A 27,021-nucleotide genomic window follows, 5' to 3' on the forward strand; every position below is an offset into this window, starting at 1 on the left:
CTGGCTGTTCTTCAAAAGTTGGGTATGAAATTATATGATCCAGCAATTCCACTTCTAAAGATGTAAGAGGAATGAAAACATGATCACACAATAACTTGAACATTAAGTGAAGAGAAATGAAGTGAAAGTCAGTCGTGTCTGACTCTTTGGGACTCCATGGACTGCAGCCTGCCAGGCTCCTCTGTCCAAGGGATTCTCCAGGCCAGAATACTGGAGTGGGTAGCCTTTCCCTTCTCCAGGGATCGAACGTAGGTATCCCACGTTGCAGATGGATTCTTTACCAGCTAAGTCACAAGGGAAGCCCTTGAGAACTAAAGTATTTATAATAGCTGGTCAAGGCTATGGTTTTTCCTGTGGTCATGTATGGATGTGAGAGTTGGACTGCGAAGAAAGCTGAGTGCCAAAGAATTGATGCTTTTGAACTGAGGTGTTGGAGAAGGCTCTTGACAGTCCCGTGGACTGCAAGGAGATCCAACCAGTCCATTCTGAAGACCAGCCCTGGGATTTCTTTGGAAGGAATGATGCTAAAGCTGAAACTCCAGTACTTTGGCCACCTCATGCGAAGAGTTGACTCACTGGAAAAAACTCTGATGCTGGGAGGGATTGGGGGCAGGAGGAGAAACGGACGACAGAGGATGAGATGGCTGGATGGCATCACCAACTCGATGGACGTGAGTTTGAGTGAACTCCAGGAGTTGGTGATGGACAGGAAGGCCTGGTGTGCTGCAATTCATGGGGTCACAAAGAGCCGGACATGACTGAGTAACTGAACTGAACTGAAACAGTCGAAACAACCCAAATGTCCATCAACTAATGGGTGACTATTTAGGATGTTAGGAATATTCATACAATTTTACTCAGCAATAAAAAGGACATGGATGAACCTTGAAATTTTATGTTGTGGAAAAAAAGCTGGTCACAAAGGACAGCAATATTGTATGATTCCACTTACATTAACCTCCTTCCCTTTTTCGCACAGAAATGTAACTAAAAGGCATTTCCCCTGTTACTATTCTACTTAAAGTGGCGGTATAGTCCTAATAGAATTTTTAAGGACCAATAGAATTCCATAAATAAAACAGGCCTACAACAACCAAGAGGTTTGTTTTTAAAACAAAACTGAATACTGATACACTTAAAAATATCCATAAAGATGCACACCAAAATGTTATTAGTGGTTATCTCTGAATGGTGGAATAGGTGAGCTAAAGATCATTTCAGCATAACTGTATAATTTTCTCCAGTGGATATGAATTATCTATGTAAAAAACATACATTTAAATCAAATGACAAAGAGCCAAATATTAGTCTACTGAATAAGCCACTTCTATTTGAAGATTCAGTGTGGTGAGCAATGTTTAAAAGGTTTCTACTGAGAAAGAACAAAGGAATAAATCATACTAAGGAGTCTTCAACTACCGTTCAACTACCGTTCAACTAATGACACAAAGGGTGGTGAAAGAAATAAACACAACCACTGAGTTTAAAAGTATCACGTTTTAACACTTGAGTATGAAATGAAAGTAACATTGCTTAAAATACCTGGCAAATAGAAAGCACCTAATAAATGTTTGTTGATTCTCAAACTGAATGTCTTTGCAAATAAAAATGACAAATGCATCCATATGTAACTAATTTATAACAAACAAATATAAATTATTTCACAGATCCTTTTAATGAACAGTGTTTCATCTTTAAGACAACAGTTCTTTAACCATTATCAAGATTGCTTTCAAAATACTTTAAGGCACTGAAATAGATGCATGCATAATTTCAACACAATTAAGTAAAATGAAAACTACTCTAAATGACAGAAGTATATAAAATAAATAAGATCACCTTTATAACCTGGATAATGCATAGTAATTTAACCAATAAATTAAAATTTGTAAAATTCAATATGTACTTCCATATAACAGGCCTAACAATGCTTTTAAATTGATTGAGGCCAGTTTTCAAACAACTACTTAGGTCAAATTGTATTCCACACCTAAGATGCTGCCTTATTTTCAAGTTTGCCTTCCTTTGCATAATGCAGTTTGTTTTCTAAAGTCAACATGTTTGGGCTATATTAGACATTTAATTAACAACTTTAGAATTTTACACTTTCACATAAAAAGCTTTATGAGGTGGTTCTCACTTTAGAAAACCTTTAAGAATATCACTTGTGGTAAAGTTTTCACAGTTACAAAAATGAGGGTTATTGCTGATGACAGGTCTTTCTCTAAAGAACTTCTCATTGTGGTGTACTCTACATGTACACCCAAGAAAACTTCCAATGTCTTCTGGATAGTAATTATGGTAAACTGGAAAACCCATAAGGGAGGCTTTTCTATACGTGTGAGAACAATATTTCCAACAAGAAGGCCCTTCATATAAATATATGGAGAATCATAAATTGACATATTTATGCAAAGGAAAATCATAAAATGCTTCATGATAGGCCTATGTGAAACATTTTCTTACAGATTCTTGAAAATATATCAACAGTCATCTTATGTATGATCTTAGCATCCCCTCACTTTTTCAAGAATGCCATTATTTTTGTTTCACTAGCAAGAGGGCTCTATCATGGCCGTAAACGTTACCGACAATAAATATTTTCTGTTATGTGTCTGTTTATTTCTGAGGGTGAATGACAAAAGGAAGAGTCTCTCCTTTGTTCTCCCTCTCTCCCTGATAAAACAACAGAACTCTACCATGTGGAGGGCTGAGAGCTAGAAAAGCAAGCATTCTCCAAATGGATTTCAAACAGAAGGTATATTATAAACCAGGTCATCTAGTTATATGTCTATTTCCCTTTTGTTATCCCTGAGCCTTTAATAAAAACCTCATTTAAATATTGCAGCCTTGTCTCAGCTGTGCTTATAGAAGATAAAGCACAAGTTTATATCATGAGCAGGTCAGCATTAAGGGGTCGGGGAGGGAAAGACAGTGTAAGAACGAACTGTGGGGGACCAGGATAAAACTTAAAGGTCTAACAGTCCCATTTCAGTCAGGTCTTACACTGCCATGGTGAAGCATGCAGGTTTTATTTTCCTAGGGTGGAAGCTTAAGTGAAAGTGAAAAGTGAAGTCGCTCAGTCGTGTCCGACTCTTAGCGACCCCATGGACTACAGCCCACCAGGCCCTCTGTCCATGGGATTTTCCATCTTAGTGCAGGATTTCCTGAAGACAGATTCTACTACATACCTAAGAATTACTGGAGATTAAAAATGTAGAGATCTGGGACCCATGCCAAATACGACGAATTGTTAAAATGTGTGTGGTAGGTGGCAGGTAATAGGCATTGTGAAAGCTTTCCAGGTGATCCTTATGCATTAAGGCTTGAAGATCACTGCAAATCACTGCTTTACAATATTAGTTCTTTCAAGGGGTCTGCAAGGTCAAAACTATTTTCATAATTATATTAAGATGTTATTCTTGCTTTTTTTTTTCTTCACTTTTTCAAGAGTGTACAGGAGCATTTACCAGAGGGGACATGATGTGCGATATTGCAACAGACTGAATGTGGAAGCAAATGAGATCCCATCTGTCTTCTTTAAATCGGACAGTAAAGATGTCTGCAGAAAATAAAATACAATGCCACGTTTCCCACTCCATCTTTTGACATTTTGGAAAATGACATTTTTCATGAAAATGTTCTTTACATTAACACGTTTTTAGTGAATAAATATTTGATAACCTTTTATTTTAAATATAACATTAATATGTGTAACCCACATAAACAAAAGGTCTTGAGACCAAAAAGTTTGAGAACTTTTCTTTCCAGCAGGCATCCAGTACCTTGTGAACATTACTGCTGATAGGCCCAGTTGCTTCATTCCTTGGCACACTCAATGCATATTTCACTTTAAATATGATTCAACAGATCATCTGCAAAAAGCTTCTTAAACTTATTTTCAGGCAAGAGGATTTAATCTGACAGTGAAATACTGAAGTCGAACCAGTTTTAGTTAAAAATCTAAGATGTGAAGCAGGTTTTCCTTAGTGACATCTAACGTAATAAACAATCCTTTAATATATAAACAGGCCAACTGATGTATGAAATAGAAAACCACACTTCACATGATGCATTTTAAAAATGTTAATTAGTAATGTGACAACATCAGCACTAGATTCTATGTGAGTGGTGTCAAACAAACGGCTCACTCCAAATGTCAACTAAAAACAAACCCCTAGTTTTTCAAAGAAAATAAAGTAGGGAATAAACAGGTTCCTAGAGAAAAAAGAATTCTTTTAAATCTACACATTTTGAAAATGTTGAAATATGAGTTGGCACATATGATACTGACATTATACTAAACTACAATTTTATTCTTAAATGAAAGTACATCCCAGATACTGTTAATATTCGATTGTTGGAGTATGCAAATTGGGAACACTTCTGAGGTTTAGGTATAGCTGTGGTAAAAGCAGACCCTTTCAGCCTTATGATTGTATCTCAGATATAAGAAAATTACATTGATGCTTTTAACCTGCCATGTACAATTTTCTAATGTATTGCCATTTAAAAAATCTGAGACAGCTAACATTTAAACACATCATTGCTGTTTGGGAATGATATTTGAATGGAAGATGCTGTGCACGTATTTCTTACTTTATACCATATTAAGACTTTAAATGATAAGTTATTGAATATATCTTATGTTGAATAAATGGTATTTGAAAATAAGTATATTTTTCTTTCTGAGTAGCCTTCTGGAAAAAGTTAACTGAATATAGTTTCCAGTAATAGTTTACTTTCCTAACTTGTACTTATTTTAAAATCTCATCAGCAGGGAATTAAAACAGTACAAAACCCAGCAAATCTGACCTTCCCTTGTTTTGATTTGCATGTCCACTTATGACCATCATTTTTGGGGAAACTTTCCACTTAGTGTATCAAAGATCAATGCTATGAAAGTTCTTTAAAAGGTTCAGCGGTTTTTTTGAGTCTCTGAATGATTACAGCATTCTGTAAATCAGCTTCTTCCAGTGTGAGTGTTTCATCTAGCAATTTGAGGAAAGGAAGAGCAGTTGCCAGGGAAAAGGGAGGACTCCTCTGAGATCCCTGGTATTTTTCGATGAAGTCTTTGATGTGGCTTATCCTGTAAAATAGCACAAACTATTAATGTAATTTTATGAAAACCTGAATTAGCTAATTTAACTTCAAGTGAAGTCTGGGATTTTCTTAAACATAATTTAGTGGGAACTTAGTGATGGATCATTATATCTTCTCTTCGATTTTGCATATGCCTAAAAACTTCTATAACAGAAAAATCAAAATAACTAGCTCTGAATGGATCAGAAACGGTCCAGTCAGTAACCCTACACAGACATGGGCTTTATCTCTTCCATACCAGGTGATGTTGTACTGCAAATCTAGTTAAGAAAACACTTAACCTGGTGCAGGCCTATTTTCAGTTAGTATCATGAACACTATAATGTAATATAATCACTGCAATCTTAAAGGCAGCTCAGTTATATACATGTAAGTATATGCGTGTATACTTAAAGAGGGAGAGGACATATACAGTTCATCAAAAATAATTAACACAGATTTATAACAGATTTCTCTCTTGCACAAAAGGAAACAGATATGATCATGGAAAGGCAAATAAGATATATTGGCATATGTTTTGAGCGAGGTAGTACATAAGTTCGGAGAAGGCAATGGCACCCCACTCCAGTACTCTTGCCTAGAAAATCCCATGGACGGAGGAGCCTGGTAGGCTGCAGTCCATGGGGTCACTAGGAGTCGGACACGACTGAGTGACTTCACTTTCACTTTTCACTTTCATGCATTGGAGAAGGAAATGGCAACCCACTCCAGTGTTCTTGCCTGGAGAATCCCAGGGACGGGGGAGCCTGGTGGGCTGCTGTCTATGGGGTCACACAGAGTCGGATACAACCGAAGTGACTTAGCAGCAGCAGCAGTACATAAGTTATTTTACTATTACTATTTTAACCAAGCACATATGTATATAATATTTTACATGTATAATATCCCCTTCCCAAATTTTAAATGCTTTTAAATAAAGAAGAAAACCTACAAACAATATGTTCCTACTTTAAATAAAATGAAAAAAATTAAGAAGAGATGAATGACTAGAAAAATTTATCAAAGTAGTAGTAGTGATGATCTCTAGGTGATGAAATTTAAATTGACTTCACTTTCTTTCAGGACTTTCCTGTATTTTCATTCTTTTTATACAATTAACAGGAAAATACACACATAATGCTAAAAGGTCTACTTAAAAACATATTGAAAATAATTCTTTTAAAATTATATATCTAGTTAAGCCAGAAAACTAATGAAATGAGTAAAAAAAAAAAAATTTCAATTAACGTCCAAGAATTTCCATTGTCATGATACATTATGTTTAGAGAACTATTTATTAAGATCCTTGGTTAGTTCTTAAAAATAACTATTGACTGACTTGAAAAGAAGAAATATTATTAAAACTCAGGGGGGGAAATCAGACAAATAATGAAATAGAAGACTCACCTATGAGAAATGTTAAATTTCTGGACAATCCTTTTCCCGTTGGCTAACCAGATCTGTATATTAGTGATGGGTTCCAGATTGTTTAGTGGGACAGCAGACAACTTATTTTTATTCTCAACTTCAATATTCTTTGCTTTAGAAACAATTTTTGGTGTAGCACTAGGAAAATCCAGACAAGTCAGATGGGTGTTTTTCAGTAAGCAGAACTTTATCATTAAACAATTATTCTAAAACCTTTACAGGAAGTATAGATTTTAGGAAGATTTTAGCCAGTCACGGCTGTTCCCCCATAAATAACACATAAATATATTAGAATCAGTTGTATCTGTCATAGATGATGATTATAGGAATTTAATGAAATTATGCATATCCAAGTAATATGTAAGACTATAGAGTGTTATATAAGTATACTTGAAGACTATTTAAGTACATATGTATTTGAATAGTGCCTTTCAGAACAATTTTATAGTGCTGACAGATCCATGGACCTTACCTATGTCCCAGGTTAAAATTTCTAGAAGAAATAAGTTCTTTGTAGAGAATAGTCCTTGGGTTATAAACGAAATAAAGTATTTCGTCATCACTCTGAAGGTCACATTTCAATATTTTTATGCTTGTGGATGAATATGCATGTATATACCTTACCAATCTTGATAATTCATATATGAGAATTCATAAAAATAAGAAGCAATCCTATATTTAATGTCTTTGCACATTCTGTCACAGGCATAACTAGATAAGATGAAGACTGCAAAGTCTGAAAATAATTAAAGACTCTGATACTAACTTTATCAGGCATTATTTCACTTGTATTACTTCAAAATTCAGATACTGATTGGAGGAATGCAATGCTGAAGGCACTGGTTACAGAATACTATCTCCCAAAGTTAGCCTATATACCCTGTGACATTAATGGCAAAGCTCAGGTGGTGGGTGCAAGGGAGAAAAAATGATTTACCCACACAATTTTGTCCAATGTCCTTATTAAACCAGGCCCTTTTGATCTGATAAAACCAAAAAAAGCCTTCATGATTTTTAAGTGTAGTGCCAGCTTGTGTTAATTTACACTAAAGTGAATATGATTTAGAAGTTCTCATAAAAGTTAACATGAAAAAAAATCTCATTTTCAGTGGGAGAAATGATAAACTCTATATATGTGGTCTACATAGTGAAATAATTAAAAGCCGAATATTAGTCAAGCCTCTGCTTATGAAAAGCACAGATCATGAGCCCACTCACCTTCCCAGTCTGTGACCTTGTCCTGAGAAGGGCTGGAACACAGGCTTTGTTGACATACATACTTCATTTTTCTTATCTTCAACTTTAACATCCACCTCCTCTTTATCAAAAACTCCCTGTAATTCTAAAGGTAATTCCCTTGGAAAGTAAAGAAAGGAAACTAAGAAGCTACTAATATCCCTTTTGTTTCTCTGAAAAACATATTCTACATGCAAAAAGAATAAAAAAATATAGAACTAAGAGGCATATAATATTCTATATAATAAAAACTATATCTATTTAAAATAGTAGAGTTAAAAATAATACAATTAGATAATATGAATATCAAAAGCCAAGAACAATATGGAAAAAATTTTTAATTAATTTATTTTTTTATTGAAGGATAATTGCTTTATAGAATTTTGTTGTTTCTGTCAAACCTCAACATCAATCAGCCATAGGTATACATATATCCCCTCTCTTTTGAACCTCCCTCCCATCTCCCTCCCCATCCCATCCCTCTAGGTTGATACAGAAACCTTGTTTCAGTTTCCTGAGCCATATAGCAAATTCCCCGGTTGGCTATCTATTTTACATATGGTAATGTAAGTTTCCATGTTACTCTTTCCATACATCTAACCCTCTCCTCCCCTCTCCCCATGTCCATAAGTCTATTTTCTATGTGTTTCTCCACCGCTGCCCTGTAAATAAATTCTTCAGTACCATTTTTTAGATTCCATATATATGCATTGCTGCTGCTGCTAAGTCACTTCAGTCGTGTCCGACTCTGTGCGATCCCATAGACGGCAGCCCACCAGGCTCCCCCGTCCCTGGGATTCTCCAGGCAAGAACACTGGAGTGGGTTGCCATTTCCTTCTCCAGTGCATAAAAGTGAAAAGTGAAAGGGAAGTCGCTGAGTCAGAACATGATATTTGTCTTTCTCTTTCTGACTTACTCTGTATAATGGGTTCTAAGGTTCATTCACTTCATTAGGACTGATTCAAATGCGTTCCTTTTTATGGTAGAATTTTAAAACTTCAAATTCATGAACAGCTTGAGCTATTCAGTTTGTCCAGAGTAACACTGAAGTCACAAAACATTTGATGACTACATACTGCTAAAATTAAACAATTTGATCACTTTCATAGGTATCTAAATAGGATTAATAATGTGCAAGAAAAATCAAGATCTTATTTCATTTTTAAAAATGAAAATATAGCTACATGCTTGTTCCAGAAAAGCAAGACAAAAAATACAAATACAAATTGACTTAGACAGTGACAGTCCCCTCCCTCCAAAGTGACTGTCCTTAGAATTCCTCTCTTGATAAAAAACTGGGGTGAGTCTCCTAAATTTTTTCTCTATATATAGTAAAATACCACAGATTTGTAATTTTTCCCAAGATGGTATTATTCTATACACACTATTTTGTATTTTGCATACTGCTATTCTGTTTTAAAGTAGATCAAGTACAAACATACAAAATACTCTTTTCATCTTTTTCTAACTGATTTGTAAGAAATCTGTATATATTCCATTTACAGGATATAAGTGCAACAAGTATTCCCAGTTTGGCAATTGATTTTACATAATCAAATTTATCTTTCTTATATTGCTTCTGAGATTCATGCCAACTATAGTTATATGCAACAACACAGATGAATATCCCAAAGAAATAAACTGAGTAGACACAAAAATTAAACACATTCCATTTATATAGAGTTCAAAAATCAGATAAAATGAAAAAAGCCTAAAGAAAAACATAAAGCTATTTAAAAAAGCAAAGAACAAATTACCACTGAACTTAGGATAGCATTACTTTTGTGATATTCCTACCAATAAAGTGTACTTTAGTCTTATCAAGGATTGTTGTTATTTAGTTGCTAAATCATGTCTGACTCTTTTGTCACCCCATGGACTTTAGCCCACCAGGCTTCTCTGTCCATTGGATTTTTGAGGCCAGAATACTGGAGAGGGTTGCCATTTCCTTCTCTAGGGGATCTTCCCACTCAGGGATCAAAACCATGTCACCTGCATTGCTGGGTGGATTCTTTACCACTAAGCTACTTGGAAAGGTGACTATCATGAATTAAAAATGGGACAAATCTGAATTGAGAGACATTCTATGTAATTTGGGCTCATAATCTTCAAGTGTCAAGGTCACTAAAAAAAGACAAAAACAAAAACTCAGGAACTGTTCCCTCTTGAAGAAATGAAAGAGACATGACATTTAAAAGCAATAAGTAATTCTGAATTGGATGCTTTTGCTATAAAGGATAGTATTAAGATAAATAGCGACTCTTGAAAATGTCTGACAATTAAATGATAATCATACATTAATAGATGGTTGTGTTGTGGTTACAGAGGTAAATATATTTCCCTTTTTTTTAAAGGATAGTATTAAGATAAATAGCGACTCTTGAAAATGTTTGAGGATTAAATGATAATCATACATCATTAGATGGTTGTATTGTGGTTACATAGGAAAATACACTTCCTTCTTTTTTTTCCTATAAAAAATACAAACTATTCTGGATGAAGAAGCATTACTTTGGCAACTCACTCTCAAATGCTTTTAGAAAAGTTCTTGGTACTTCACTTATGACTTTTGTATAAGTTTGAAAAAGATTAAAAATTAATTATATAATACAAAATAATTTATAATTTGTACATACATTGTACGTATACATATGTACAGACCTATATATGTATATGTATATATTGAAAATTGGTTACATGCAGAATATTATGAACCATTCTGAAATAAAAACTGACCAAAATAAGTGCTTTGCACCATTAAATTGATGTCACACATAAAATCATATGTTAAGGAGAGTGCTATGGGACAGAATTTAATTTTGTGTATTTTTTTAATAAAGCAGAAGCATAAATATAAGCATCAATAGCTGAAAGAATGTTCATGCCTTTTACACATTAATTTATCAATTTATCATGAAAGAGTAATTGAGATACTAGTCAAACTTTGAATATAATTATAAGAAAACATAGGAGTAAAATCTTTAATGCCCTGACATAAGTGATATTTTCTTAGCTATGACACCAGAGACAAAAGTGACAAAAGAAAAAAAAATCAATAAATCAGACTCTTCAGATTAAAAACTTCTGTGCTCCAAAGAGTACCATCAAAAAAATGAAACAACAACAAACATAAAAGAATGGGAGAAAACAGTCTCAAAAATACATCACAAACTCTTACAGATCAACAGCAAGGTAAATAACCTAAATTTTAAAAGTAGGCAGGGGGGAATTCCCTGGTGGTCCAGTGGTTAAGGCTCCACACTTTCACTGCTATGGGCTCAGGTGGCAAGGGTAAAAACATCGACAAAGGATCTGAATAGATATTTCTTCAAAGAAGATATACATGTGGCCTACAAGTACATGAAAAGATGCTCAACATGACTGGTCACTAGGGAAATGCAAGTGAAAACCACAAGATACCACTTCTTAATGAGTAGGATAGTTATCATTTAAAAAACCAGTGTTGGCAAGGATATGGAAAACTGGAACTAACAAGCACTGGCAAGTATATGGAAAAACTGGAACTTTGATACACTGTTGGCGGGAATATAAAACGGTACAATCACTTCGGAATACAGTGTGGCATTTCTTCATAAACAGAGATAACAATTCCACTCCTAGACCTGAGAGGACTGAAAACATATGTCCACATGAAAACTTGTACACAAATGTTCAGAGCAGTATTATTTGTGATAAGCAAGATGTGGAAATGACCCAAAGGTCTCTCTACTGAGAAGTGAATAAACTAAATGTAGCATATCCATACAATGCAACACTATTTGGCAATAAAAAAGGAATGAAGAACTGTTAAAAGCTACATGAATGAAATTTGAAAATACTGTGTTGAGTTAAAGAAGTCAAACACAAAATGATTCCATTTATATGGAATGTTCAAAATTGACAAATCCATAGAAGTAGAAAGTAGACTGCAGTTGTGCAGGGTTTTGAGGAGGGGGAAATGGAGAGTGGACAGTGATTACTAGCATGGGGTTTCTTTTTAGGGTGATGAAAAAAGAAATATTTTGGAATTAATGTGCTGATGGTTGTATAACTCTGTGAATACATTAAAAAATTATGAATTGTATACTTTAAAGGAGTAAATTTTATGGTAGGTTAATTTTATTTTAATAAAACTTTAATTAAAAAATAAAGCTGTTATTTTTCTTAAAAATTTAAACACAAGGATAGTCATGTATTTTTTTATAGTGGGAGACTTAAGACATAATCAAATCACCAACAACTAGGTGTATAGATATAAATTATGGCTCATCATTGTAACAAAATAATATACAGATATATTCAAGTATTTTAAGATAAAGTCAAAATACTTTTTAAAATATATGCACAATTATGTATAAATCTATGGACAGAAAGTGCCAAAATGAAATTCAACAGAAATGTTAATAGCAGTAATACTTCTGCTATTACTTCTGGGTAATGAAATTGTGGGTGATTTTCAAGTTTTTATAAATATATAATATAAAACACTACAGGGCAATGGAAATCACAATTTAACAACTATAAAGATCTTTAAACATAATTATTAAATAACAAGTAGGATGTGATGTGGTATTAAGTAACACTTGGCAAAGTGAATTAATTTGTCAGATTTTGGTTGATCAGAATTCACATTCCTGACCCTTCAAGATTATAGCTGTGGTTCTCTTAAGTAAACCCATCTTATGAAAAGTCTGAATTTAAAAGAGAAAAAGTATTTTTGAATGTGTAAGGATGTGTGAACAACATTAAAAAGGAATCTTCCAAATGAAACATATCTAAAATATCCTTCTGCTAACAAAGACTGCTTACCCTTTTTTGATGGAGTTCAGAAACTGTTGACTTGCACCATCAGAGTAACTTCTGAAGTCATCATTGACAGTGAATCCATTTTTCCATAATTTTATACTTACATCTACCTGCAAAGCAGTAAGAAACAAAATGTATAATGTTAATCAATAAAATGTACTAGTAGATTAAAAATCCTTTGAAAATTTCTTCTATCAATATATATTTTATGTATCAATCTTTTCTTTAAAATTGGGATAGAATTGACATATAACATTGTATTAGTCTTACAAGTACAACATAGTGACTTGATGTATGTATATATTGCAAAATGATTACAGAATGAGTATAATTAACATCCATTACACAGTTAAAAAATTTTAAATATACCATTCTTAAGAGCTAGCTTCAAATATAAAATATCAAAAATTATAATGTTCATGTATAATCTAGTTCATAATGAATAATATTTTAAAGTAAGTCATTAATCATTTTCTTTAGGAGAACTCATTTGGAAGAATATCCTGTGCTCTATCTCAAAGGGCACTAATGCTGTCTCGTCAGAACAGACTTCTCAACAGCTAGAGAAATCTGAAACGACTTGAACATTAGACTTTGAACATTAAAAATAAAAATGGGGGAAAAACAACTAAGAGTAATTAATAGCTATTCCTTCAAATGTAATCTATCAGTTTGGACTTCCTGGGTGGCTCAGTGATAAAGAATCTGACTGCCAACGCAAGAGAGATGGATTGATCCCTGATTCGGGAAGATCCCACATGCTGTGGAATAACTAAGGCTGTGCACCACAACTATTGAGCCCGTGCTCTAGAACTGGGGAGCCGCAACTACCGAAGCCTGCATGCCCTAGAGCCAGTGCTTCACAAGAGAAGCCACTGCAATGAGAAGCCTGTGCGCCGCACCTAGACAGTACCCCTTGCTCACCACAACTAGAGAAAGGTCTGCGCGGCATTGAAGACCCAGCACAGGCAAAAATAAATAAATAAGTAAAATTATTAAAAAAAAAAAACAAACACAATAATTTGCTTAAAAAAAGAACTGTCAGTGTTACTGTTAGAAATATTTAATCTCTCAACATCTTCTGGATCATCTCACTTCCTTGAAGTGTCAGACTCTCTTTATATATTTTGAGGAAATGTCTGCCGAATAGCCAAGACTGAAAAATCAGTTGTCTGTAAAGCATCCTTTCCAGTAAAAACAGTACACCATGAAAAAGCAGACTGTTCAGCTTGCATCTCAAGCAACTGTACTTTTCCTTAACATACTTCTGTATATTGCAGAAGAGTTTCACATATGTGTGTGTGTGTGTTAGTCTCTCAGTCGTGTCCAACTCTTTGCTACCCATGGACTGTAGCCTGCCAGTCTCCTTTGTCCATGGAATTCTCCAGGCAAGAATACTAGAGTGGGTTGCCATTTCCTTCTTCAGGGAATGAACCTGGGTCTCCTGCATTGCAGGCAGATTTTTTACTGTCTGAGCCACCAGGGAAGCCTCATTTTATGTATATACTTCATATTTTATTATACAGAAAGTTAGTAAGATAGGTTATTGATGGGTTAGGATTTAATGGAATCTCTAAGTTTCACTGCTTTATCAAGGACATTCTTAATTTTTTTTTTTTTTTTTTGGACATTCTTAATTGAAACCAATGTTTTTCACCCCCTGCAAATGCAAAGAAAAGAGTAGAGTAATTACTGGTACGATGTGGTGCTGTGTGGTGCCACAGCCTCAGTTCCTCCTGAGGTGCCAGTTTTGTTGACCATTGCTTTTGCAATATCAGTGCAAACTCAATACAGTGAAAAAAGTAAATAGTATCTTACTATTAGTACAAAAGCTGAGCGCAGAAGAATTGATACTTTTGAACTGTGGTGTTGGAGAAGACTCTTGAGAGTCCCTTGGACTGCAAAGAGGTCCAACCAGTCCATCCTAAAGGAGCTCAGTCCTGGGTGTTCATTGGAAGGACTGATGCTAAAGCTGAAACTCTAGTACTTTGGCCACCTCATGTGAAGGGTTGACGCATTGGAAAAGACCCTGATGCTGGGAGGGATTGGGGGCAGGAGGAGAAGGGGATGACAGAGGATGAGATGGCTGGATGGCATCACCGACTCGATGGACATGAGTTTGAGTGAACTCCAGGAGTTGGTGATGGACAGGGAGGCCTGGATTGCTGCGATTCACGGGGTCACAAAGAGTTGGACACAACTGAACTGAACTGATTAGTACGAAAACAGTTTTGACCTCTAAAGGTCCATATTTGAGAAATATCAGGAGAGAAAAGATTTATGGACTCTTACCTGTTTCTTTTGTTCAGTGGGAGACAAACACTTGGCACCAACCTTCTGAGCTTCCTCAAAAAGGCTGTCGACAAAATATTCACAATTTTTTTGTTGACTATCACTAAGAGGTTGGTGGTCAGATCCTGTTTCACAAACCCTACACACAAACAGACACAAAAAGAAGAAGCATTACTGACCACTAATTCTCTAAAAGTTTACATAAATTGCTCTGGTTAAGGGATATAACACTGAGACTCTACCTCCATGTCTGCAGTCAGAGATCCTATTTCAAATTAAGATAGTAGATATATACCCTTGGGAAAAAGGCATTAACCCTTTTGGTCCAGAGCAGAGCTTTCTCAACTTCAGTCCATTGACACTTGGGGAGAGATAATTCTTTGTTGAGCTGGCTGGCCCATCCATTGTAGGAGGTTCAGCAGTGTCTGTGAGCAGTAGCGAGCACATCCCTCTACATTCCAGTTTTATAATAAAAAACACCTTCAGACAATGCCAGAGGACCCCTGGGGGTGGGATGGGTACATCTTGCCATGTGGAAAAACCACCGGTCCAAAGTGAAAAAAATATATGTTCTTTGTAAAGGTCTCAAAATGGCTTTAACAGGAGTTACTGTGTATTTTTGGTAACAGAGAGCACTCTTGAAATGAAAGGTGATAATGTGTGAAGAACAGTCATAATCATAGCTTTGCCCCTTTGTGCACTTCAGAATAAAATTTCCCACTCAAGACTTTCATTTGTAGTGGTTTAATACTCTACTGGGTTTTTTTCTTTCTTAGTAAATTGAGATATAACTGACATATAACATTATTTTAGGTTCAGAAATATAGCGTAATGATTCAATGTTTGTATATTCTGCAGAATGATCATCACAGCAAGTCTTAATTCATAGTTAACATCCATCACTATGCACAGCAACAGAATTTTTCTCCTTGTGATGAGAACTTTTAAGATTTACTCTTAGTAAATACGCAATACATTATGATTAACTACAGTTGCCATAATGCACGTGACATCCCATGACTTACGAATATTTATAACTGGAAGGCTGTGCCTTTTGACCACCTTCCTCCATCCTTTTCTGCCCACCCCAACTACCATTCATCTGTGTATGCATCTGTGTTTATATTTTGTCATATAAGAAATATCACCTAAGATTTTGTTTGACAAAAACTTCTAAAGCACATAGAAAATTTATAAATGTACTGAGATATAACTTCTCAGGTTTCATAAATAATAACACTTTTATAGCTCTTACACTGTGTAGGATCTACAAGGCAGCTACTCTTATCTGCGTTTTACAGACAAGGAAATGAGTCATGAAGAGGTTAACATGTTAAGAGATTAAGTTACATGTTAGACGTTACACAGCTAGTAAGTGGCAGAAACAGAATTCGAACTCTGTTAATCTATCTTCCAAGTCTATGCTCCTAGCCATGATGCATTATAAAGCCTCTGTTAATAGCTAATATTTATTAAGCATTTATCAATAAATGATAGGAACTATTCTAAGTACTTTACACATGTTATCTCATTCAATCTTCATGTTGACCTAAAAGGCACATATTGATTTTATCCTCACCTAATAGATAAAGAAAAAGCTTAAGCAATTTGCCCACAATGACAAAGCCATTGGAGGCAGCTACTGGAGGCAGCTATTGGAGGCAGAGCTGGAAACTGAACTCAGGCCTCTAATGTCCCTACTCTTAATCACTATGCTAGATTGTCTCTTACGGGCAATGTTTCAATTTAGGTATATTCTTTTAGGAATTACTCTTCTAGGTAATTCTCTTTATAAATACTCTTAAGACAATCTATATGATGTCTTAGTATCACTACCTATCTAACAGGGTTGTTGTCAAGATTAAATGTGATGCACTTAGAGGCTTATTTACACCTGGTATATAGTACTGTGCATACTAGTACACATGTTGGCACACAGTAAGCTCTCAAATATTAGACAATAATATCTTTTCAACCACTTTATGCTTTTTTGGTATTGTTCCTTCTGTTCAGAAAGCAGTGTATAGTTAATTACTAGGTACAAAGCAAATAAACCTGAGCATCCAGTGTAGCTGAAGTTTTACAAGTCCTTTAACCTAAGTCATCCAAACATTTATTGACTACCTACTATGCTGGGTGGGCAAGACACACAGATGAATAACAAACAGTTTAGGCTTTTTTATTGTTGTTTGTGTGTGTGTGTGTGTGTGTGTGTGTGTTTTCTTTTTTTGGCCATAACACATGGCTTATAGGATCTTAGTTCACAGATCTGAAACTGAATTCAGACTGAACCTGGTCCTTTGGCAGTGAGAGCAGAGTCCTAATCACTGCAATGCCATGGAATTCCCTAATCTAGGCTTTTAAGAGGTTCAGAGTACAATGTATTGGAGATGCACACCTAAAAATTAGATTAAATTAGAGCCAATGGATCAATTCCTTGAAAAGCACAATCTACCAAAACTCACATGAGGGGGAATAGAGAATATGAATAGGCTTACATGTGATAAAGAAATTGAATCAGGGAATTTCAGCGTGGCAAAAAGAAAAAAAAAATCAGTAAATGATAATCTTCCAAAACAGAAGCACCAGGCACAGATGACTTCGCTGGTGAGTTCTATCAAACACTTGAAGAAGAACTGATATCAGTTCTCTACAATCTCTCACAGAAAATAAAAGCAAGAAGGGAATACTTCTAATTCATTCTATGATGACAGCATTACCTAAATAGTAGAACCAGATAAAGACATTACAAGAAAAGAAAACTATAGGAAAAACTCTCAAGTATAAATGCAAAATCCTCAATAAAATACTACCATTTTGAATCCAATAATATGTAAAATTGTACACCACAACCAAGTAGGACTGCGAGGAGATCCAACCAGTCCATTCTGAAGGAGATCAGCCCTGGGATTTCTTTGGAAGGAATGATGCTAAAGCTGAAACTCCAGTACTTTGGCCACCTCATGCGAAGAGTTGACTCATTGGAAAAGACTGATGCTGGGAGGGATTGGGGGCAGGAGGAGAAGGGGACAACAGAGGATGAGATGGCTGGATGGCATCACCAACTCGATGGATGTGAGTTTGAGTGAACTCCAGGAGTTAGTGATGGACAGGGAGGCCTGGCGTGCTGTGATTCATGGAGTCACAAAGAGTCGGACATGACTGAGCGACTGAACTGAACTGAACTGAAGACTGGTTCAACATTAGAAAATCAATTAATGTAATCCACCACATTGACACACTAAAGAAAATTCATATGATCATATCAACAGAACACCTATTCATGATTAAAAACTCAGCAAATTAGGAATACAGAGGAACTCTCTCAACCTAATGTCATACTTAGTGATGAGAAACAAGATACTTTTCTCCTAAGATTAGGACCAAAACAAGGATGCCCCTTTTCACCACTCCTCTTCAATGCCATGTTGGAAACCCTAGCTAAACCAGTAAGACAAAGAAAGGAAACAAAAAAATACACAGATCAGAAAGGAAGCAAAATTGTCTTTGTTCGCAGATAACAAGACTTACACAGAAAGGATTTACATAGAAAATCCAAAAGAATCAACAACAACAAAAAACTCTTGGAACAATAAGCAGTTGTAGCAAAGTTGCAGGACATAAATTTTAATATACAAGAGTCAGTGCTTTCTTGTATACCAACAATTAACTACTGGTATGTGGGATTAAAAATGCAACATTACACACATTAGCACCATTTGTCAAATTCCATAGAACTGTATAAAACAAAGAATAGACCCAAATGTAAACTCTAGTTAAAAATAAAATACAGACAGACAACTTTATTTCATCTTTGTTTTCTACTCTATCATCCTTTCCCTCACTTGTCATTATCCATTTATGATGCAACTATCATCAAAAAAACCCTGTTTTGTAACTCTGAAACCAGATTATCAAAGCTGTATTGGCTAAGAGTCATGAAGTCTTAGGGATTTCTCTAGTAACAAAAAGTACAAAAACTTAATATAGCTTTTGTATAGACATCTTACTAATTATTTAACGTTTATGTCATCACTGACTCAATGGACATGAGTCTGAGCAAGCTCTGGGAGTTGGTGATGGATAGGGAGGCCTGGCTTGCTACAATCTGTGGGGTAGCAGAGTCGGACATGACTGAGCGACTGATCATATCAGATCAGTTGCTCAGTCGTGTCCGACTCTTTGCGACCCCATGAATCGCAGCACGCCAGGCCTCCTGAACTGTACTGATTACATGCTACAGCATTATGAAGCTTGAAAACGTTATGCTAAATGAAAGTTAGTCACAAAAGACCACACATTCTCTGATTCCAGATATATGAAATGCCCAGAATAAGCAAATCCAGAGATTCAGAGAACATATTAGTGGTTGTCAGGGGTAGGACACAGGAGAATGGGGCATGATTGCTAATAGGTATGGGGTTCTCTCTGGGGTGATATAAATGTTATAAAACTGACTGGTTTAACAATCCTACGAATGTACTAAAAACCACTGAATTGTATACTTTAAATGGATGAATTTAAAGTATTATGGTATGTAAATAATGTCTCCATAAAACTGTGAGAAGAGGTCCTAAGTTAATTTTTAAAATCATTCAACTTATTTCTGTGTAGAAAAGCGTTAACAGAGCAGGCCTGATGACTGCTATTCTTTGAAAGCCCTGTTCACGCTCCTCATAAGAGTCTGGAATTTTAATATGTGCCCCCACTATAAGCCCTAGGCTCATTTCCAGTGAACTTCCCTAGTAGACATCTCATATGTGCTGTCATGACTTATTACTGGAGGAATGAGGAATGTGTCCTGCTGCATCCACTGGGTGAGGACTCTTGGGAGCTTATGTCTGGTTTCCCCTGGACATCACCCCATGGAAAGTGTCCTTTCTTTGCAAAATCGTAGTCATTAGGATGACTGTATGCTGAATCCTGTGATTCCTCTAAGCAATCATCACATTTGGAGGTGGTCTTAGAGGCTCCTGACACAACCTCAGAATTCTACAGTTAGTATCAGATGTTTCTTTGAGCACCTTTTTTGGGGCGGGGGAGGCAAGAATACTGGAGTGGGTTGCCATTCCCTTCTCCAGGAGATCTTCCTGACCCAGGTATTGAACCCGGGTCTCCCGCATTGTAGGCAGACGCTTTACTGTTTGAGCCACCAGGCGCAGGAGGGCCAAGAGAAGCTACTCCACGTTCAAGGTCAGAAGGGGCGGCTGTGAGGAGATACCCCTCATCCAAGGTAAGGAGCAGCAGCTGCGCTTTGCTGGAGCAGCCAAGAAGAGATACCCCACGTCCAACGTAAGAGAAACCCAAGTAAAACGGTAGGTGTTGCAAGAGGGCATCAGAGGGCAGACACACTGAAACCACAATCACAGAAAACTAGTCAATCTAATCACACTAGGACCACAGCCTTGTCTAACTCAATGAAACTAAGCCATGCCGTGTGGGGCCACCCAAGACGGGTGGGTCATGGTGGAGAGGTCTGACAGAATGTGGTCCACTGGAGAAGGGAATGGCAAACCACTTCAGTATTCTTGCCTTGAGAACCCCATGAACAGTATGAAAAGGCAAAACGATAGGATACTGAAAGAGGAACTTCCCAAGTCGGTAGGTGCCCAATATGCTACTGGAGATCAGTGGAGAAATAACTCTAGAAAGAATGAAGGGATGGAGCCAAAGCAAAAACAATACCCACTTGTGGATATGAGTGGTGATAGAAAAAAGGTCCGATGCTGTAAAGAGCAATATTGCATAGGAACCTGGAAAGTTAGGTCCATGAATCAAGGCAAATTGGAAGTGGTCAAACAAGAGATGGCAAGAGTGAATGTCGACATTCTAGGAATCAGCAAACTGAAATGGACTGGAATGGGTGAATTTAACTCAGATGACCATTATATCTACTACTGCAGGCAGGAATCCCTTAGGAGAAATGGAGTAGCCATCATGGTCAACAAGAGTCCGAAATGCAGTACTTGGATGCAATCTCAAAAACGACAGAATGATCTCTGTTCGTTTCCAAGGTAAACCATTCAATATCACAGTAATCCAAGTCTATGCCCCAACCAGTAACGCTGAAGAAGCTGAAGTTGAATGGTTCTATGAAGACCTACAAGATCTTTTAGAACTAACACCCAAAAAAGATGTCCTTTTCATTATAGGGGACTGGAATGCAAAAGTAGGAAGTCAAGAAACACCTCGAGTAACAGGCAAATTTGGCCTTGGAATACGGAATGAAGCAGGGCAAAGGCTAATAGTGTTTTGCCAAGAGAACACACTGGTCATAGCAAATACCCTCTTCCAACAACACAAGAGAAGACTCTACACATGGACATCACCAGATGGTCAACACTGAAATCAGATTGATTATATTCTTTGCAGCCAAAGATGGAGAAGCTCTATACAGTCAGCAAAAACAAGACCGGGAGCTGACTGTGGCTCAGATCATGAACTCCTTATTGCCATATTCAGACTTAAATTGAAGAAAGTAGGGAAAACCACTAGACCATTCAGGTATGACCTAAATCAAATCCCTTATGATTATACAGTGGAAGTGAGAAATAGATTTAAGGGACTAGATCTGATAGAGTGTCACAGATGTTTGTGACATTGTACAGGAGACAGGGATCAAGACCATCCCCATGGAAAAGAAATGCAAAAAAGCAAAATGGCTGTCTGGGGAGGCCTTACAAATAGCTGTGAAAAGAAGAGAAGGGAAAAACAAAGGAGAAAAGGAAAGATAGAAGCATTTGAATGCAGAGTTCCAAAGAATAGCAAGGAGGGATAAGAAAGCCTTCCTCAGTGATCAATGCAAACAAATAGAGGAAAACAACAGAATGGGAAAAAGTATAGATCTCTTCAAGAAAATTAGAGATACCAAGGGAACATTTCATGCAAAGATGGGTTCGATAAAGGACAGAAATGGTATGGGCCTAACAGAAGCAGAAGATATTAAGAAGAGGTGGCAAGAATACACAGAAGAACTGTACAAAAAAGATCTTCACGACCCAGATAATCACGATGGTGTGATCACTCACCTAGAGCCAGACATCCTGGAATGTGAAATCAAGTGGGCCTTAGAAAGCATCACTACGAACAAAGCTAGTAGAGGTGATGGAATTCCAGTTGAGCTATTTCAAATCTGGAAAGATGAGGCTGTGAAAGTGTTGCACTCAATATGCCAGCAACTTTGGAAAACTCAGCAGTGGCCACAGGACTGGAAAAGGTCAGTTTTCATTCCAATCCCAAAGAAAGGCAATGCCAAAGAATACTCAGACTACCGCACAATTGCACTCATCTCACACGCTACTAAAGTAATGCTCAAAATTCTCCAAGCCAGGGTTCAGGAATACGTGAACCATGAACTTCCAGATGTTCAAGCTGGTTTTAGAAAAGGCAGAGGAACCAGAGATTAAATTGCCAACATCCGCTGGATCATGGAAAAAGCAAGAGAGTTCCAGAAAAACATCTATTTCTGCTTTATTGACTATGCCAAAGCCTTTGACTGTGTGGATCACAATAAACGAAAGAGATAGGAATACCAGACCACCTGACCTGCCTCTTGAGAAACCTAATGCAGGTCAGGAAGCAACAGTTAGAACTGGACGTGGAACAAGACTGGTTCCAAATAGGAAAAGGAGTACGTCAAGGCTGTATATTGTCACCCTGCTTATTTAACTTCTATGCAGAGTACATCATGAGAAACGCTGGGCTGGAAGAAGCACAAGTTGGAATCAAGATTGCGGGGAGAAATCTCAATAACCTCAGATATGCAGATGACACCACCCTTATGGCAGAAAGTGAGGAACTAAAAAGCCTCTTGATGAAAGTGAAAGAGGAGAGTGAAAAAGTTGGCTTAAAGCTCAACATTCAGAAAACGAAGATCATGGCATCTGGTCCCATCACTTCATGGGAAATAGATGGGGAAACAGTGGAAACAGTGGCTGACTTTATTTTTTGGGGCTCCAAAATCACTGCAGATGGTGACTGCAGCCATGAAATTAAGATGCTTACTCGTTGGAAGGAAAGTTATGACCAACCTAGATAGCATATTCAAAAGCAGAGACATCACTTTGCCAACAAAGGTCCATCTAGTCAAGGCTATGGTTTTTCCAGTAGTAATGTATGGATGTGAGAGTTGGACTGTGAAGAAAGCTGAGCGTCGAAGAATTGATGCTTTTGAACTGTGGTGTTGGAGAAGACTCTTGAGAGTCCCTTGGACTGCAAGGAGATCCAACCAGTCCATTCTAAAGGAGATCAGTCCTGGGTGTTCCTTGGAAGGACTGATGCTAAAGCTGAAACTCCAATACTTTGGCCACCTCATGCGAAGAGCTGACTCATTGGAAAAGACTCTGATGCTGGGAGCGATTGGGGGCAGGAGGAGAAGGGGATGACAGAAGATGACATGGCTGGATGGCATCACTCTCTTGATGGACATGAGTTTGTATGAACTCTGGGAGTTGGTGATGGACAGGGAGGCCTGGCATGCTGCAATTCATGGGGTCGTAAAGAGTCGGACACGACTGAGCAACTGAACTGAACTGATCAGATATTTACATGAAATAATAAATCCTCCAGTGAAAAAATAACAATATTTGGTATAGAAGTCTTCACAAAACATGTTAATATAAACACTTATTTATCTTTTTAAATGGACTATGAATGAAAGGCGCTTACATCTTTGAATATTTAAGACAAAAAGAACATAATACAAAAATAAATATTTCATCTCAGATAAGGGAGAATAAAGAACTCTATATTAATAAGAACCACAAACTTTACATCTACAATTTATTGGGTGCCTGCTATGTGTTAATACTATACTCAGTGTTTTGAATTGGCTAATTCTCACAAAAATTTTTCAGATATCTATGTATGCCCCCTCCCTTTTTAGAGGAGACACTGAAGCTCAAAGAATCTAAGTCGCTCAAAGGCCAGAGAAGTAGTAGAAGACAGAGATGAGATTCAAAGTTGGGTTTATTTGACTCCAAAGTCATTATATTTCCACTATGACTCCAAGACAGTAGAAGATGAGGGGCTAATGAAGTAAACAGTTACTTTAATTTTTCAGTTACATAAAAGAAATAATATGTGAGCAGAAAGAAATTTAACACTTTTTAAAAAACTAATCACAAAAATACTTAGAAACTTCACTAAAAATCCATTTAATGCGAAAAATACCAACTTTCAAATACATTACTCATAGATACTTAACAAATAATCATAATGAAAATATACTAAATAAGTGAACTGTGATAAAAATATAGTACAAAGAAAATGCATTACTCAACTTACCATTCTTCCTTTATACTTTCAAGATTATCTACTTCTTTCATTCTCTTTTGTTTTACTGTAAAAGGAAAAGCTAAAGTTTTTAATACAGTATTTTAAATAAATTCATTCCCCCATATGTAAATATTTTTGAAGCTATTATACACACCTAAAATAGCACTAAAGAGGTCTTAAGAACAAATGACCAGACTCAAAGCTGTCACTTTCACCTAGAGTAAAGCAATAGTAAAAAGTAAATTCAGGATTTGGATAATCTTCTGATAAAGAAAGATTTTGTAAATATTATGATGAAAAATAATGTACCCTTTGATTTAATAACAAACAAAAGTGAATGTAAACATTTCATTCAACTTCCAATAGTAACAAAATATGAAATCAATATAAACTCATTCTCACAATTTCAGGAGAAAGCAAACTGACCATGTTATATCTTTTGACCCTGATCTTCCAGATTTCTGGAAACTTAAAAGACCAACAATGTAAGCTATATACAAAAAATATGTCTACCACAGCTGTTTTTCATCAGGAAAAATTGAAAATGCAGTAAGTGGTCATGATATAGCTGCTTGGTGGGACACTGTGCTGTGCTTAGTCACTCAGTCGTGTCTGCCTCTTTGCGACCCTGTGGACTATAGCCCACCAGGTTCCTCTGCCCCTGGGGATTCTCCAGGCAAGAATACTGGAGTGGGTTGCCATGCCCTTCTCCAGGAGATCTTCTCAATCCAGGGATTGAACCCAGGTCTCCCGCATCGCAGGTGGATTCTTTACCATCTGAGCCACCAGGGAAGCCCAAGAATACTGGAGTGGGTAGCCTATCCCTTTTCCAGCAGATCTTCTTGACCTAGGAATCAAACCGGGGTCTCCTGCATTTCAGTAGGATTCTTTACCAGCTGAGCTACCAGGGAAGCCCTGATGGGATATTATGTATCCCTCAAAAATAATTATGAAGAAAAAGACACCATATAAGTGAAAAATATAGGAAATAAAAATTTCAGCAAAAATTGAATATGAAAAAATGGAGAGAAACAAGAATGAAAATAGTTATTTTTGGCAGGTAATAAAATTGTGGATTATTTTCTTTCTTTTCCAAACTTTCTGCAATATTCTTGCCTTTACAACAAAAATGATGTAAGAAATAAGCACAGAAATCATGGGCATTCTGGTGGTCCAGTGGCTAACACTCCAAGCTCCCAATGCAGGGGGCCCAGGTTTGACCCTAAGGCAAGGAACTAGATTCTACATGCTACAACTCAGAGTTGACACACTGCAGCTAAGGGTATGCTGCACCTAAAGAACCTGCATGCTGCAACTAAGACTTGGTGCTGCTGCTGCTGCTGCTGAGTCGCTTCAGTCGTGTCTGACTCTATGCGACCCCAGAGATGGCAGCCCACCAGGCTCCCCTGTCCCTGGGATTCTCCAGGCAAGAACACTGGAGTGGGCTGCCATTTCCTTCTCCAATGCATGAAAGTGAAAAAAATAATAAAAAAATTTTAAAAACAACAAATTGATTTTCAAAATAATCAAACAAGTCAATGTTTAAAACAATCCAAGCCATGTGCCCTTTGAGAAGTACTGGAAGCAAGGTTACACTAGATAAGTATACCAAAAACTCACACCGTGGTTTCTAAATACAATTTTCCTTAAAAAGGGAATCATGGCTCCTTAGAGAAAATGTTGATTACACAGGCAGAGAAAGAACAATGAAACTGAAACATACTGCTCCAGAAAGTAAGATGGTGCTCAGTGAATGATGAAGACATAAAAGGACACTGAAACTACATGAAGAGGCTCCCACTGGACCAATCTGGGAAATGGAACATCAAAGTAAATGATGATACTAATGGATCATACTCATTGAATACAACAAAAACCCATGAGGAATCCATGCTATTATTACAGATCTAAAATCAAACAAACAAAAAAATCAGGAAAAGATGGACTTGTAAATAAACTCAACAGTCATATGGAGTCACCATTACAAAAATAAATTCTAGATATATCCAAGATTTAAAATTAAAAAATTGAACTTGGCTGACATATATAAACTACTACATATAATACAGGTAACTAATAAGAACCTACTGAAGAGCACATGGAACCCCATTCAATACTGCAATGACCTATGTGAGAACAGACTCGAAAGAAGAGTTACATATATATAACTGACTCACTATGCTGCATAGCAGAAACTATCAGTAACACAACATTGTAAATGATTATACTCCAGTAAACCACCCTCCCCACCCCCACTCCCAAAATGCACTCGAGGGTGATGTCAGCAAAATGAGAGAACAGGCAGTTGCAAGCTCCTATCTCCACAGAAACACTGAAAGATAAGCAGAAACTGTCAGGAACAACTTAGTCAGAACTCTGGAAAGCAGTCAAAGGTTTGCAGCTATCAAGTGAATGATAGAAAAATACAACTTAAAAACAGCAGGGAAAACAAACCAATTCAAAACTGGGCAAAGGATGTGAACAGACATTTCTCCAAAAGATATATGAACAGCCAATCAGCACATGAAAAAGATGCTCAACATCACTAGTTACAATCAGATACCACTTTATACATATGAGAATAGTTATTATTTAATAAAACAAAAATAGTAAGCATTGACAGGGATGTGGAGAGACTAAAGCCCTGGAACCCTGCTGGTGGAAATGTACAATGGTGCAGTGGGTGTAGAAAAGAATTTGGTGGTTGAGGCATTATTCACAAAAGCCAGGAGATGGAAGCAATCCAGATGTCCACCAACAGATAAATGTCTGAACAACACGTAGTATATACACACAAAGGAATATTTGTTGTTGTTCAGCAGCTAAGTCGTGTCTCCACATCTCCTGCATTGCAGGTGGATTCTTCACCACTGAGCCACAGAGGAAGCCCATAAAACCCCG

At 36.7% G+C, this 27,021-nt stretch overlaps 1 protein-coding gene across 4 annotated transcripts in view; it reads right to left on the bottom strand.

The window, feature by feature from the left end:
* Nucleotides 1-1,482: 1,482 nt before the first annotated feature.
* The window catches only part of UBXN2A (UBX domain protein 2A), a 31,112-nt gene continuing 5,573 nt past the window's right edge, over nucleotides 1,483-27,021 (bottom strand). For 3 of the 4 annotated variants that reach the window (XM_061433173.1, XM_061433176.1, XM_061433174.1), the window contains 6 exons: nucleotides 24,130-24,184; nucleotides 14,845-14,983; nucleotides 12,556-12,662; nucleotides 7,729-7,866; nucleotides 6,490-6,648; nucleotides 1,483-5,089 (listed from right to left, as the gene is read on the bottom strand). In XM_061433173.1, coding sequence (XP_061289157.1) covers nucleotides 4,897-5,089; nucleotides 6,490-6,648; nucleotides 7,729-7,866; nucleotides 12,556-12,662; nucleotides 14,845-14,983; nucleotides 24,130-24,170 — 777 coding nt within the window. In that variant the 5' untranslated portion in view covers nucleotides 24,171-24,184 and the 3' untranslated portion in view covers nucleotides 1,483-4,896. Of the gene's footprint in view, nucleotides 5,090-6,489; nucleotides 6,649-7,728; nucleotides 7,867-12,555; nucleotides 12,663-14,844; nucleotides 14,984-24,129; nucleotides 24,185-24,274; nucleotides 24,336-27,021 lie in introns of all 4 variants that reach the window. The other variant, XM_061433175.1, reaches the window with a different exon arrangement.

This window comes from Bos javanicus, chromosome 11, assembly GCF_032452875.1.
Source record: "Bos javanicus breed banteng chromosome 11, ARS-OSU_banteng_1.0, whole genome shotgun sequence".
Taxonomy (NCBI): Eukaryota; Metazoa; Chordata; class Mammalia; order Artiodactyla; family Bovidae; genus Bos; species Bos javanicus.